The sequence below is a fragment of the Cyanistes caeruleus genome, chromosome 3 (assembly GCF_971803275.1).
Source record: "Cyanistes caeruleus chromosome 3, bCyaCae1.hap1.1, whole genome shotgun sequence".
Lineage (NCBI taxonomy): Eukaryota > Metazoa > Chordata > Aves > Passeriformes > Paridae > Cyanistes > Cyanistes caeruleus.
This window is the reverse complement of record NC_141703.1, coordinates 48,869,339-48,882,876: the sequence shown is the minus strand read 5'-3', so window position 1 is coordinate 48,882,876 and position 13,538 is coordinate 48,869,339. Positions and strand designations below refer to the sequence as shown.

The 13,538-nt window shown below is 44.0% G+C and overlaps 1 protein-coding gene across 1 annotated transcript; it reads left to right on the top strand.

The window, feature by feature from the left end:
- The first annotated feature begins 216 nt into the window (after window positions 1-216).
- Window positions 217-12,022, top strand: CLN5 (CLN5 lysosomal BMP synthase). Its single transcript, XM_086880989.1, has 4 exons — window positions 217-4,638; window positions 7,525-7,690; window positions 8,867-9,092; window positions 10,884-12,022. Exons 1-4 carry the CDS (start codon window positions 4,310-4,312, stop codon window positions 11,393-11,395), a joined length of 1,233 nt encoding a protein of 410 aa, XP_086737115.1. The 5' UTR covers window positions 217-4,309; the 3' UTR covers window positions 11,396-12,022.
- The last annotated feature ends 1,516 nt before the right edge of the window (window positions 12,023-13,538 follow it).

Here is a 13,538-nt window from a genome sequence, read left to right as displayed (position 1 = left end):
CGTGGAAAAGCAAAGGACGGGTGCCTGTAGTTTTAAATAAAACAGGCTCAAAGGTATTTTCAGCCACGCGTGCGGCCTGGCCTGCGCTCCGCAGTGGGGCTGTGACGAGCAGGTGCCGCAGAACGCGCGCGTTCCTGTCGCTAGTCCCAAAGTTGCCAGGCCTCGCAGAGCCTCGGGGCCTGTTTATGAGGTGGTTGAGTTTTTGGGAAGTTTTTTTGTTTTGTTTTGTTTTGGCTTTGTTTTGTTTTTTGGTGTTTTGGGTTTGGTTTTTTTTTTTTTTTGTTGTTGTTGTTGTTCTTTTTTTATGCATAGGGCTATAATCGTGTAACGAAAACCGGCTTGCAAATTGCATTGAAAACCAAAAAAAGAGTGGGGTTTGGTGAGAGGCCTGCGGTGCTGCCGGCTCCTGATGCTGTTGTTTCAGTGATGCCTCACTCATCAGATCTACCCAGTCCTTTATTCTCCCTTCAGCTCACGCTGGGCTTCAAGGGGCTGCTTCATTTAATCAGGAAAAACTAAGGCATTTTAGGAAAGCAACCTTCCTTCACCCACTCCCTTATTCCCTTAGGGCATTGCTTTAATGGACCAAAAGGGGAAGAATGCGTCCCCTGCCTCCTCCCTAGGACTGTGCATCCAAGTGCCACACCAGTGGTCAACTGTACTGAATATTAGTAAGATCTCTCAGTTTTTCATGAGCTGCCTCTCTTATAATAAGAAGAAGCTTGTGTTTAATAATGAAAACTTACTCTTCTACTGGACCAGAGGACTGAAAACCTGGATCTCGTAGAAAAATGAGAGTGTCTTCCAAAAATTTGTAGTATGGGTTTTCTGCAGAGGACATGAGAGTGAGTAGACTGGGTAGAACAGAAGCAGTTTCTGACTTTCCTTACAAGTTTTTATCAGACCTTGTTTGAGCAACCAGCTGCACACCCTGAAAGGAAGAGAAGAGGTACTGTTCCCTCCAGACTTCAAGGGGTTGAATTACAGGTCTGTCTAGACCCCAGGCTTTTTCCTGCTGACCAGGATTTGAGGAAGATATTTTCTCCAGTGGAAATCCTTATTTGAAGTACCTTAGTTGCCTGACAACAGCTGTTAGCTTAAATTTGATTTGGACAGCTCTTTGTATTTCACAGGAACCCAGCTGACTCATCAATTTACATTTTCCTACCCTGCAGCAAATCCCAGACGGTTCATCTCAGTTTAAAACTCATTATGAACTTCTTCTGCATCCTTATCCCAATGCTCATCCTATCTCAGGCTCCAGCAGACCCCCCCTAGTATTCCACCTTGGAAAGAGATCATTTTCATCCTAAACTGGCAGACAAAGGAGGAGCTGCCCTGTAATCCCAAATGTTTACTGAACTGCACATCTCTCATCTGAGCACAGCTGTTGTCCTATCTGCCAGGGTCAAGGAGGTTGTGAGGGGAACTCTTAGCAGTATCTTACAAAGCCCAGTCATTCCAACCCTCCTGTAGAAAAAGACATGGCTTTCTCCCAGCCCAGCTTGCAGTTCAGGTGGTATCTCAGGCTATGTAGCAAAGTGTAGATGCACAGAAGTCCTGTTTCTGGCTTTTTCTCAAAATTTCTTTCTTGCTCCTCAAAGGCAGAGATTGTGCCTCTGATGAACTCCTGTCTTTCAGAGCAGCTTCAGTGTGACTTCAGTTAATGTTTGTACTTCTCAGTATGCATCCAGCTGACTCAATAGCTAACATGTACCAGTGTAAGTGGAAAAAAAAAACCCTTGTGATCAGTAAAGCTGCCAGATGTGTAGCTTTATCTGCTGTGATCCATATGTATAATTTTGACTTTCCCACTGAATGACACATTGCCAATGTGTGTATAGGCTGGGAGATGTGCAGCTGTGGTGTAAGCACCATCCACAGCAGCCCATTTTTGTCAGACAGAGGCTGTTACTTCAGGTGCAACTCTGCCTCTCTGCTCTGACTTACAGTGTGATGACTCAAGTACAAAGCCAATCTGTTCAAACCTGCAACTTCTGACTGATGCAGCAGGATTTGTTTTCCCTTTTCTCTCCATCCCTTCCATCTTGTTCGTGACAAGGGTAAAGATGGAGAAGGTACTGATTTATAATGGGAAACCACCAAGAGTCTTTGTTGTTTCAGGAAAATGCTCAGTTTTCAGTAATTGAAAAAGAAAACACTCTGGGAAATGAGAAAAATTTAGGAATCCTATCAGCTCTAGAATTTGATCTTTGTAGCCAGTCTAAGTATTCACTCAAAGTCTGCTAGTGGACAAAGAAGCAGATCAGCTCTGTGGGTTTCTAATGGGGAATTTGACATGTTTCTGCATAATAAATTAGACAATAGTTTTTTAGCTCAAGTATATTTATTCCTAAATGTATTAGTGGTTTATTTTCTATGTTCACAACATACCTCAGGTTGCATGAGGAAAAAACCCCAAAAAACAATGTACCTTGTTGCAAAAGTATCCTGTGGGATGTGATGAAGTGAGACATAAAATTGCTATTAAATTAATTAATTTTAAAAATTAATCCCTTCAGCATCTTTATAGTGGAGATTTAATAATCCACACTACAAACATATGCTGAGCCAGGACTAAGAACCCGTTCATACTGTATTTTGAGTTTGGCTAGTGAGCAGTTATGGCACCTTCCTTATGCCATTTCACTTCCTTGCATCCTGGTTTCAAAGAAGGGATAAATTAGCCTTCCTTCATTTCATAAAGCACTTCCAGAGTTACACATCCAAATCTCTAGCACTAGGAATTGTGGCTGTATTCCAAACAAACATATCTCTTCTTGAACAGATGAAAGAGCTGGTATACTGTACCACACTCAAGCTATGAAACATTCATGATTGCTTTTTTTTCTCAGAAATAAACCCAGAGATTTTATAAATCACACACAATTAACATGCAAGAGATAAAAAAGAGATATGGAAATATAATTTATTGGTTATGTAAACATGCATTAATGTATAATGCTGAATGGCATGGATTTTAAAAATAAACACTATAGAATCAGGCAGCAGGGAAGTGAGATAAAGAAATGTCGCTGAAATTAAAGGTTTTAAGGTTTTCTGAACATCTTTAGTATCCCCAGCATTACTGAAACTGATATTCAGCAGCCTATCCTGCATTTTTATGAAGGATGCAGGGTTTTCCACCTGCAATTTTGTTTGAATATATAGCCTAGCATTGTGCTTACTGGAGAACTGATTGTTCTTTAGGGGCTCACATGAAATGAGCAGGTATATTTTTCTGGCTCTTGATAGTCAAAAGTCCACAACACAGTTATTATTTACCCAGTGAATAGCACACACCAGCCTTTTCACTCTGGATGCCAGCTACTAAACTTAGCCTTCTGGACTCTGATGCCAGCATAGCCAGTTTTGAACTCTACGGAGCTGGAAAAAGCTGTTTTCTGGAGGGATGCTGCTGGCAAACCTGTCTTCAGTTTCTCTTAGTTCATCTGCAGGATAGTTCTCACCGTTGTCATAAAGATGAGAGAATAAACTGCTATGTGATTCCTGAAACGTAAAGTGTTATGATTAGAAAAAGTGTTCTGAAACGGGCGATGGATATACAAACTGAGCTTGAAGCTCTGAAAATTTTCAGACAAGACTTCTGGGCAGTCTGAAGAGGTTCAGGGTTACAGGGTTTATCACAGTAAAAGCTCCTCCTGACATTTGGTGAGGCCTCACGTTATCTTCCCAGGGCTAGAACCGGAGGTCACCCCCTTAGTAGGTTCTGGGTGTGAGCATGGACACTTGATGTGTCTTTTACAGAATCATAGAAAAAAAAAAAAAAAGGATTGGAAAAGACCTCTGAAATAATAGAGTCCAACCTAGAGCACCCCCATGTCAACTAGATCAGGCATTCAGCGCAGTCTGTGCAGTCTCTTCTTAAATACCTTCAGGAACAGTGACTCCACCACCTTCCTAGGCAGTCCGTTCCAATATCTAATCATCTCTTCCGTGAAGAAATTTTTCCTAATGCCCAGCCTAAATCTCTCCTAAATCGCTACTTAAAACTATGTCCTCTCATCTTGTCCCTGGCTATCTGGGACAAAAGGCCGACCCCGACCTGGGTACAACTTCCTTTCAGGGAGCTGTAGAAAGTGATAAGGTTCTCCCCGAGCCTCCTTTTTTCTAGGTTAAACACCCCCGGTTCCCTCAGCTGCTCCAGCCCCTTCACCAGCCTTGGTCTCCAAAGCAATGCGTGAAACGCCGGAGGAGCCCTACTCCAGCTAAACGATAACACCGTGTAGCTGGTGTTATAGTTGCTTGGATCTCCAGAAACACACTTCAGCCTTGACGTTCCTCAGGGATGATTCGGCACTCGGCTGGTTTCCCTCGGGAGGAGGGGGAAAAGCACCCCCGCTCGGCCAGGTCCTGCCTGCAGCCCGGGTTTGGCGGGCAGCGCCGGCCTCCCCGGCCCCGTGGGCGGTGCTGGGGCGGCCCCTTCCCGCCCGGCCTCCTCCGGCCCCGCCGCTTCCCCCGCAGCTGCGGGCCCGGCTCCGCCATGGGCGCCGCTCGCTGCTCCCGGCTGGTGCCGCTGCCGCTGTCGCTGTCGCTGCTGCTGCTGCTGGCGCTGTGGGGGCCGCGCGTCTCGGCGGGGCTCCGCTCCCCTCAGCGGCGCTGGCCCGTGCCCTACAGGTGAGTGCTGAGGCAGGGCCTCCGCGGGCCCGACAGCGCTGCTGCTGCTGCTGCTGCTGCTGCTGCTTCTTCCCTGTGTACTAAACTAGAAAGGCCGTGGGAAGCTTCCCCTTTTTAATCTCGGCGTGCTGACCATTGGCAAGGTGTTTGGCGAGTTTGGCTCGTCAAGGGAGCCGTAGTGCCGTCCCAGGCCGAGAGGTGCGTTTGATCTCAGCAGCGGGAGGGATTGGTGCCCCGGGAGTGACTGCCCACCTTTAAACACGCTCCTTAAAGCCCGCAGAAAAGGTGGTGATGAGGAAATCGGTTTGTTTTGCTTTTTAAATTTAACTTTACGTCATGCTTCGTGACAAATGAAACGGCACAAAACCCCGTTCGCTGCTCCAGAGCGGCCGGAGCTCCAGAATTCCTGATGGTGTCGGGGACAGCCCGAGAGACTGCACATTGTGGCGTGAAAATAGCGATAGATTTGTCTGTGCCGGGGAAATCAGCCCCTTCAGAAGAAGAGCTACTCTTGATTGCTTATTTTGTGCGGCTTTACTGTTTGTAAAGGGAGTAGTTACCAATGTTTGACTGTAACTTAATATTGCACACCTGAAATTTTGAGAGCCTGTTGTGCAATTCCCAGCAGTTACATTTATGTCAGGTGATGCCTGAAGGAGCTGATCTTGAAGTCACGAGTTGCTGGGATTTTCCAGCAAGTGAAGTAGTTACAAGACTGGGTCTTGGGATGGTCAGATTTGGAGAACAATCCTGTTGGTGGGATATACTCAGAAATGTGGGGTTTTGATGTTTCTTAGGTAACATGCATGTACCTTCTTGTCACATGCAAGGTGCAGTGCAAGGGGTAATTGAAAATGTGTGCAAGCTAGAAACAGGACTTGAATGTGTGGTAGTCCTAAGTCTTTGTTTTCTGTGTGTTTTTTTCAAACATACTCATTTAGGGTTTGGGGATTGTTTTTCCCCTCTTTGTCTTTTCTTCTCCCACCCCCCCCCCCCCCCCCCCCCCCCCCCCGACAAGATAAGGGCAGACATGCTGGAGTTCTAAGTAAGCCCGGGGAAGAAGTCTCCAGGGAAAATCACTGATGCCTCAGTTGAGCTGCTGGCTTTAGTATTGCTCAAGAAGTCCTGTGTCCTTGAGTCATCTCATGGCTGGGGTATTTGTGTCAGTAGCCCTGGGTAGCTGAGTGTGTTAGACTCTGGGGCTAAGCAGACAAGTTCTGGACAAGCTGTGCATGCTAATTCCTTGGTAACAGGAATATAGGAGCCTTAGGTAAGATACAGTGAGTGACCCTAAAGGAACTTGGAAGAGGAAGACTTGTTGCAGTGGGTTGACCTGGATGGATGCCAAGTGCCCACCAGCATCATTCCATCACTCCCCTCTACAAGTAGATGGGGGAAAGAAAATACAGCAAAAGTTTCATGAGCTGAGGTAGGACAGAGAGAGGTCACTCATCAAATACCATCAGAGGCAAAACAGACTCAACTTTGGGATACTGACTGAATTTGTTATTAATAAAATCGGAGCAGAATAATGAGATGTGAAATAAATCTTAAAAACACCTTTTCCCCACCCCTCTCTCCTTCCCAGGTTCTCCCTCCTCCCCTAGCAGTGCAGGGAGATGGGAAATGGTGGTCACGGTCATTTAACCAGATGCTGTTCCTGCCGCTGCTCAGGGGAGGGGAGTCCTTTCCCTACTCCACTGTGGGCTCCCTTCCACAGGAGACAGTTTAACATGAACGTCTCCCACAGGCAACAGTTCTTCATGAACTGCTACAGCATGGGTCACTCTTCCCTGCAGTCCTTCAGGCACAGCCTACATGGATCCTCCAGAGGGTCAAAAGTACTACCAGGAAGCCTGCTCCAGCCTGAGCTCCTCTCTTCATAGGTCTGCAGCCCGCGCCATGGGTTCAAAGCGTTCTTTAAGGCATCCACCTGCCCCAGTGTGGGTTTGTTCCATGGGCTGCAGGGGAATCTCAGCTTCAGCACCTGGAGCAGCTCCTGCTCCTGCTTCTTCGCTGACCTTGGTGTCTTCAGGGCTGTGCCTCTCACATATTCTAACCCTGCTCTTCTCTGGCCACAATTACATTGGTGCAATAACTTTTTTTTTTTAATTCTTAACTCCGTTATCACAAAGGTGTTGCTGTCATTCCTGATTGTCTCAGCCCTTCCCAGTGCATGGTCCATCCTGGAGCTGGCTGGCATTGACTTTGCCTGACATGGGGAAAGCTTCTGGCAGCTTCTCACAGAAGCCACCTCCGTAGCCACCCTGTTTCCGAAACTTGGCCACATACACATGTCAAAAACGTTCTTTGCTGTTTATATACAGTGTGGTAAGGAAGTGGATTGGGGCTTCAGTTTTGTTTTTTGAGATTTAATAGGAATGAAATGGGAACAGTGATCCCATCTACGGTATCTAAATTAGCATAGAGGGATTAATTCTTTTTCTGATCTTGACAGTATTGTAGAGTCAAAATAGCTGCATCTGGGGACCTCCTACTATAGAATAGCAAGAACAAAGTCAATCCCTGTGTAAATAAATTGCCAGGAGAATGTTTGTGAGGCAGATCTCAAGCTATCCTTTACCCAGCATCTGTGTCTCTGATCTTGTAAGTATGTCACCCTTTGTAATCCACATTATTTCCACTCCTTCACAATCAGTACAACTTGACTTGTGTTTGTGAGCCTTAAGTTCTGAAATGCTGTTTTTGCAGATGAGCACCCCAGCAGCCTTATGAACCTGTGTACTCCATGTTGCAGTGTCTGGGTCACACAGTCTGTCTTTGGGGGTGCTGGACACGTAAGCTGTCCCCCTCAGGAAGCCATAGCAGTTACTCCAGCAGCAAAGCTGTGCTTGTCATTCTGTGTGCTTCTCTTTCTCAACACAGGCGCTTTGATTACCGTCCAAAAGCTGATCCTTACTGCCAAGCTCGTTACACCTTCTGTCCCACTGGCTCTGCCATTCCAGTTATGAAAGAAGAGGATGTCATTGAAGTGTATCGATTACAGGCTCCAGTGTGGGAATTCAAGTATGGGGACCTACTAGGACATCTGGTAAGGTGATGTTTTTAACAAAGTTATAGTGACAAATTCAGCTGAGTTTAACAGCAGGTATCAAGAATGGGAGCTGTAAGGTTGGGATATGCTCTTATGGATGAATATTAGAGCATGCAAGCTAGGCTACCTGTGGGGAGGATACTTAAAGAGCACCAAGTTTCTAACAAAATGTACAGGATTTAGCTCAGCTAAAGACAAGAGCATGAAACCCATCATTGGTGGGTTTGAACATGTTCCCCCATGTAGCTGCATAATGAGTGCTTTGTATATGTACACCATTATGTCTTGGATGTCTCTTCTTCTGTGCTGTCACTGCATCAAGAAAATACTTTTATTTGTCCCCTTAGATAGAATAGTTGCTTAGTGTCTTAATATTTCTCCTGTTAAAAATTCACATATTTGTTTGGACATTGGTATCTGTCAGGAGCAGACAGCCAGCTGGTTGGAACAGTGGATCATGAGGACTTGGTTGCTTTTTTACAGCTCTTTCTTGAGTGTTACGATCAGTATGGAATTGAAGTTTCCATTCATGGAGTCGTGCAAATATGAAGTCTCAGCTTTAGTAATATTCATAGTTATAGCAGTAGCAAAATTAAAAACATGATTCAAAGCATGATTCCTAACTAATAAATGTAAGTGAATCAAAACAAAGCACAAAGTGTCAAAAATTGAAATAGATACAAATATTGTTATCTCAGTTGTTAACTAAGTTTGTATTTATGTTTTTACTATACAGCTTTTAAATGAAGTATTTATCTCATTAGTTTTACGGCTTTCATTAGCAAGATCTTGTTTTAATAACTTTAATAATATTAATACCTTAATAGCTCTTTATTTCTCTCATATTCCCATGAAGTTAAGGATTTAAAAGTCAGCTTGAGTCTTGATGATGAGCTCCCGCTGAGTATCTGCCTCCAGGTGACAGAATTTACAATGGATAGACACCCACTAGCATGATGCTCTGATAAAAGTATGTGTGTCATGCAATCTGGTGTATTGTGCTTCAGTGTGACTGAATCCAAGATGTTATAGGAGCTCCCTCCCCTCTTCTCACCCTGTTACAGAACAGCTCCTGAGCATCTTACCTTCTGTACAGGTCAAGCTGAAGTTGTTATGAAATCAAAGTTTTGGTGATTTGGTTCTTTGTTTCTTGGGTTTTTTTTTATTTTCCAGAAAATTATGCATGATGCTGTGGGTTTCAAGAGCTCTCTAACAGGCAAAAACTACACAATGGAGTGGTATGAGCTCTTCCAACTTGGGAACTGCACATTTCCACATCTGCGGCCTGGCATGGATGCACCATTCTGGTGTAACCAGGGAGCTGCCTGCTTTTATGAAGGAATAGATGATGCACACTGGAAGGCAAATGGAACTTTAGTTCTTGTGACCACAATATCAGGTAAATTTTATAGATGCTTTGGATAATGTTAATACAAAATATAGAGTCAGCCTTGTCTTTTGTAAAGCAGTATCTTTTCATTTATGTTCTGTAGACTATTTGCAGTGTTAGTCAATGATGCTAATTTTAAACACTCTCTTGAATACAAAAAGTGGTGTGATGTGAGGCTGCTGCCTTTTGAACAATTCACTCTGGAGAGTTGTTAAGTGAGAGTTGTTTGATGTTGCTGTACAAAAATACGAGTCTCTTGAGTGTAAAAATAGCAAAACAGCTTATACAGAGTAATTTTGGACTCTTCACATGGCTTCACCAAAACAAAATCTTCTATTGTGAAGTAGCAGATGACTGCTGAGATAGAAGAACTGTTGAAAACATGTTCATTACTGAGCAAACAAGTACGGTATATTTAGAAACAGTCTCAAAGATATAAAAATATTAATCTCTATTTCTGTCTCTCTCATGTGTCCTAAAAACTGTGAAAATGTCCCCAGTAACAGGTCTCTGTCATATGTTGTAGAACAAACCTAGGCCTTACACCTCAAAATACATAGGTGGTCACCAGAAGAGTCTCCTGGTATATATTCATCACTGCAATCCTGAAATAAAAAGGTCATCCAAATAAATCTGATTGATTACTCTAGCAATAGAGTGAATGACTTATAAAATAAGTTCACTGAGGATTTGGAGAGTTACAGTTTGTGTGACCAAAACCACTTAGTTTCTGAAGGTGGTGTAGTGTGCAGGACACAGCGGAGTCAGCTCGTGTGATGTGGCACTTTGTGTGTGCCCACTTCCACCCTTAGCAGCTTTGCTGGCCTCAGTCTCTGCATAGTCTATCCAGTGCTGCTAAGAAATTCTAGGCAGTTCTTTAAACAAGGCAGTAAAGTGGAGCTGCTTTCCTGTGAGTTTGTAGTTCGTGACTGAAGTATTTGATGCCTGATATGGTTGGATTCTTATGTATGAGTAGCAAGTTAAAATTTTTCATACAGCTGGGGAACTTGTCATGCATCCTCTCTGTGGATTATTTGATGCCCAAGAAAGGTGAGGCTACACTGGTGCCTCATGGAGGCATTGTTATAGTTCTCCTCACCTCTCTCACTTTCCATTTCCATTAAACTTTTAAGGGAGTAACATCTCTGAGAGTTTTCAGTTGTCTGAATTTCACAATAGCTTTCAAATTTCTAGTCAGAGGGTGAGTGGATGCAAGCACAGATGAACAGCATCACGAGCTGAACTTGCTCCCTTCAGAGAGCTGGAAAAAGCATCCCATCTTAGTGGTCTTACATCCCACTCATAATTTGGCTCAATTCAGCTTTGCCAGCTGTGGAATTGCTCAATCAACAGGGTGTCTCAGTCTGCATCTCTTTTGTGAAGACATGAAAATTTCTGCTCTGAGTTTTTGAATTTAATTAAAACTTGAAGTGCAGAAATGTCTGTTGGTCTGGTGAGCATTTTGTCAGCATCTCTTGTAGACTGTACTACCTCTGCCATGTTTGTCTGCATGGATAAAGCAAAATGAGAGGTGTCACAATTCTCTGATGTTTGAATGTTGTGGCATAGTAGCAGGAAAAGGATCAGAGAAAGGAATTACAGTTTCAGTAAGCTGCATGTAAACGTAGTTTATTCAGTGGGTTATCCCTTGCCCTCCAGCCTAAGCCTTGTCTTTGTGTATGGTGAGGTAGTGCAGGTAAACTTTTTCAGGGGGCAGGTGAACCTTGAAACAGATGGAAAATATTTTGAATCCTGCATTTGTTAGCTCATCTCTGCAATACTTATTTTCATCTCTTACAGGAACCATGTTTAATGAAATGGCACAATGGGTAAAATACGACAATGAGACTGGCATTTACTATGAGACCTGGACAGTTCAAGCAAGTCCCGACAAAAGGTCAACAGTGTGGTTTGACTCCTATGAGTGCTCCAAGTTTATACTGAGAACCTACCAGAAGCTAGCTGACTTAGGAGCTGTATTTAAGAAGATACAAACAAACTATACAAGCATAATTTTATTCAGTGGGGAACCTATTTATCTGGGGAATGAAACATCTATTTTTGGACCAGGAGGAAACAAGACACTGGCAGCAGCTATACGAGACTTTTACAATCCATTTAAACCTCATCAGAGTGTCAGAGAGTTTATTGTGGATCTTTTCAAAATAATTGATCATGTCATCTTGAATCATCAGTTTTACCTCTTCTACAACTTGGAGTACTGGTTTTTACCTATGAAGTCCCCTTATCTCAAAATAATTTATGAAGAGGTCCCTTTGCCTGTTGGACGCAAAGCATCCTTTGGTGTATGACTGCCTAATGAAGAACAAAACATGCCTTTATGGCAGAATATTCTTAAGGATTTTGGAGTGCTACCATGATGGTGTTAAAGGGTTGTATGTTTCACTGCTGACTAAAATATTGTGTTGGGAAGGCTTTGCTGTACCAGGTGAAAGACTCTGCATTTGTTTTCGTACTACCTGTGTAACACATTCATGAATGCTTCAGCATCGCTGACCTGGCCAGCTTCTGTGTAAGCATGGCCCCTGCTGCCTGAAGGGAGACTGCAGTGGCTCCTCTGGCTGAGCTCTGCAGTGCCAGAGGGGGAATGGGGAGGCAGCTGCCTGCTCTGGGCTCAGGTGCTCTCCACATGCATGGCCACTGGCAGCAGATAGCAGCTGGCCACCGAGAGAGGTGGGACACAAGTTACAAGGACTAACTCGCTCAACATGAGTGTCTTGATGTGCCCAGTTCCTTCAACATGTGCCTTACACTGATGTTCCTGTAGTTCTTTGGTTTGTACAGCTGGGACCTGTGAACTATTCTCTGGTATTCTGGGGCAGTGAATGTACAGGAGGATGGCATGGGTGATGCTTTTTCACCACTTTGTTTCCTTCAACTGTACTGTAAACACAATACAGGTGGCTCTTCTTCAGTTTCATGTGTGTTCATGTGTGTTATCTGTGGTACAGATAAAAGCCAAACTGCCTGTTTCAATGTTCAGCTGATGCATAACTGCAGTATTCTACCAGTCTACTGGTTTAAAGTCTACTTGAGGCTTCAATTGCCAAACTACCACAGTCAGTTTCATGGAACTTGTGTATATTGCTTTAAATTTTTTCAAAAAGCATAGAAATCTTAATATGAAAGAAGTAATGACAGCTTGTGGGGCATCAATAGTGGAGTTAAAAATCCATGCTTGTCACAGAGCTGCCTCTAAAATGTGACTGCAGCCTGTTGCTGGCAGTGATGTTTGCAGGAGTGGTGCTGTGCCAGCTGTGCTGTCCTCGAGTCCTGTTCCAGGCTCAGCCTAGAGCACCTTGGCAATCAGTTAGTTCTCTTTAAACCCAAGGGAGCAAAGCCAGAGGAACACTGGCTTTCTGGAAACTACTGAGGTGCCTGCACACAGAAAAAACACAGCTGCAGCAATGTAGTCATCTCCAAGTGTGCACTGCTCACTTTGATGTTTTTTTTAAAACTAGCTGTGGAATAAATAGTGCTCCTGCAGAGGTTATTGCTGTCTTGTGGCCCAGCAGGAACACAGGAACCCAGCTCTGCAGTTTCATTTGGCTTGAGCCAAGCTAAATAGCCTGCTGCAGCCAGAGAGGAGAGTGCTTGGATTAAAATAATTAGAATGACTGAAAATTACCCTTGTATTCATAAAGTCACTAAAATTAGTTGAATTGCATTATCATGTAATGGGATGAATGGGAGACGAATGAGGGGGATGAGCACACCTTTCTTCGAGCTGCTGCTTTCACTGTTAGGTGAAACTTCATCTTTTGCATCAAAGACTTGAGTCTTTTTAGCCAAAGTCACAGGCCTCTGTGACTGAGTTCAGATTTGGATTAAGATACTGTCATGGTTTCACCTCAGCCAGCAACCAAGCACCACATAGCACCACCAGGAAGGTAATCCAGGAGGTTCTAGGGAAGTCAAAGGGGCTGGTAGCAAGCCTGTTGCAACCCTAATTCTCATTAATGTGAATTAATTCTCATTCTTATGACTTTGAAACTCTCAGTGTTGTTAAACCCACATTTGTCTTCCCAGGAAAAAGCCTCAACCCAGTGTTCAAAGCTCTGAAGGGGAAATGGGATCACAGAACCAAGCCCACAGATCACAGTGCCAGTGATGAGGGGATTCCTCCATGCAGGCACCTCTGTCTGTTTCACACTTTGAACACTATCCTCAGTTTAAAGGTACCAATTGTCAATGTAGGAGTTGTCCTTTATATAACAAACATGAGCTCCTTCTGAGCCCAGTGTTCATTCCTTCTGGGCACAGGGGTTGGAGAGAGAGCTCTCACTTTCTTTGCTTCTCAACTGGAGAGGGTTTATATGTTAATTAATTGTTCAAACTGAATGCACAGCTGAGTGGGAATAAACTCCACCAGTACAAACTCCAACCCTGAAAGAGGTGCTGTTGCTGCAGCTGAACTGGAATCACTGCACTGGA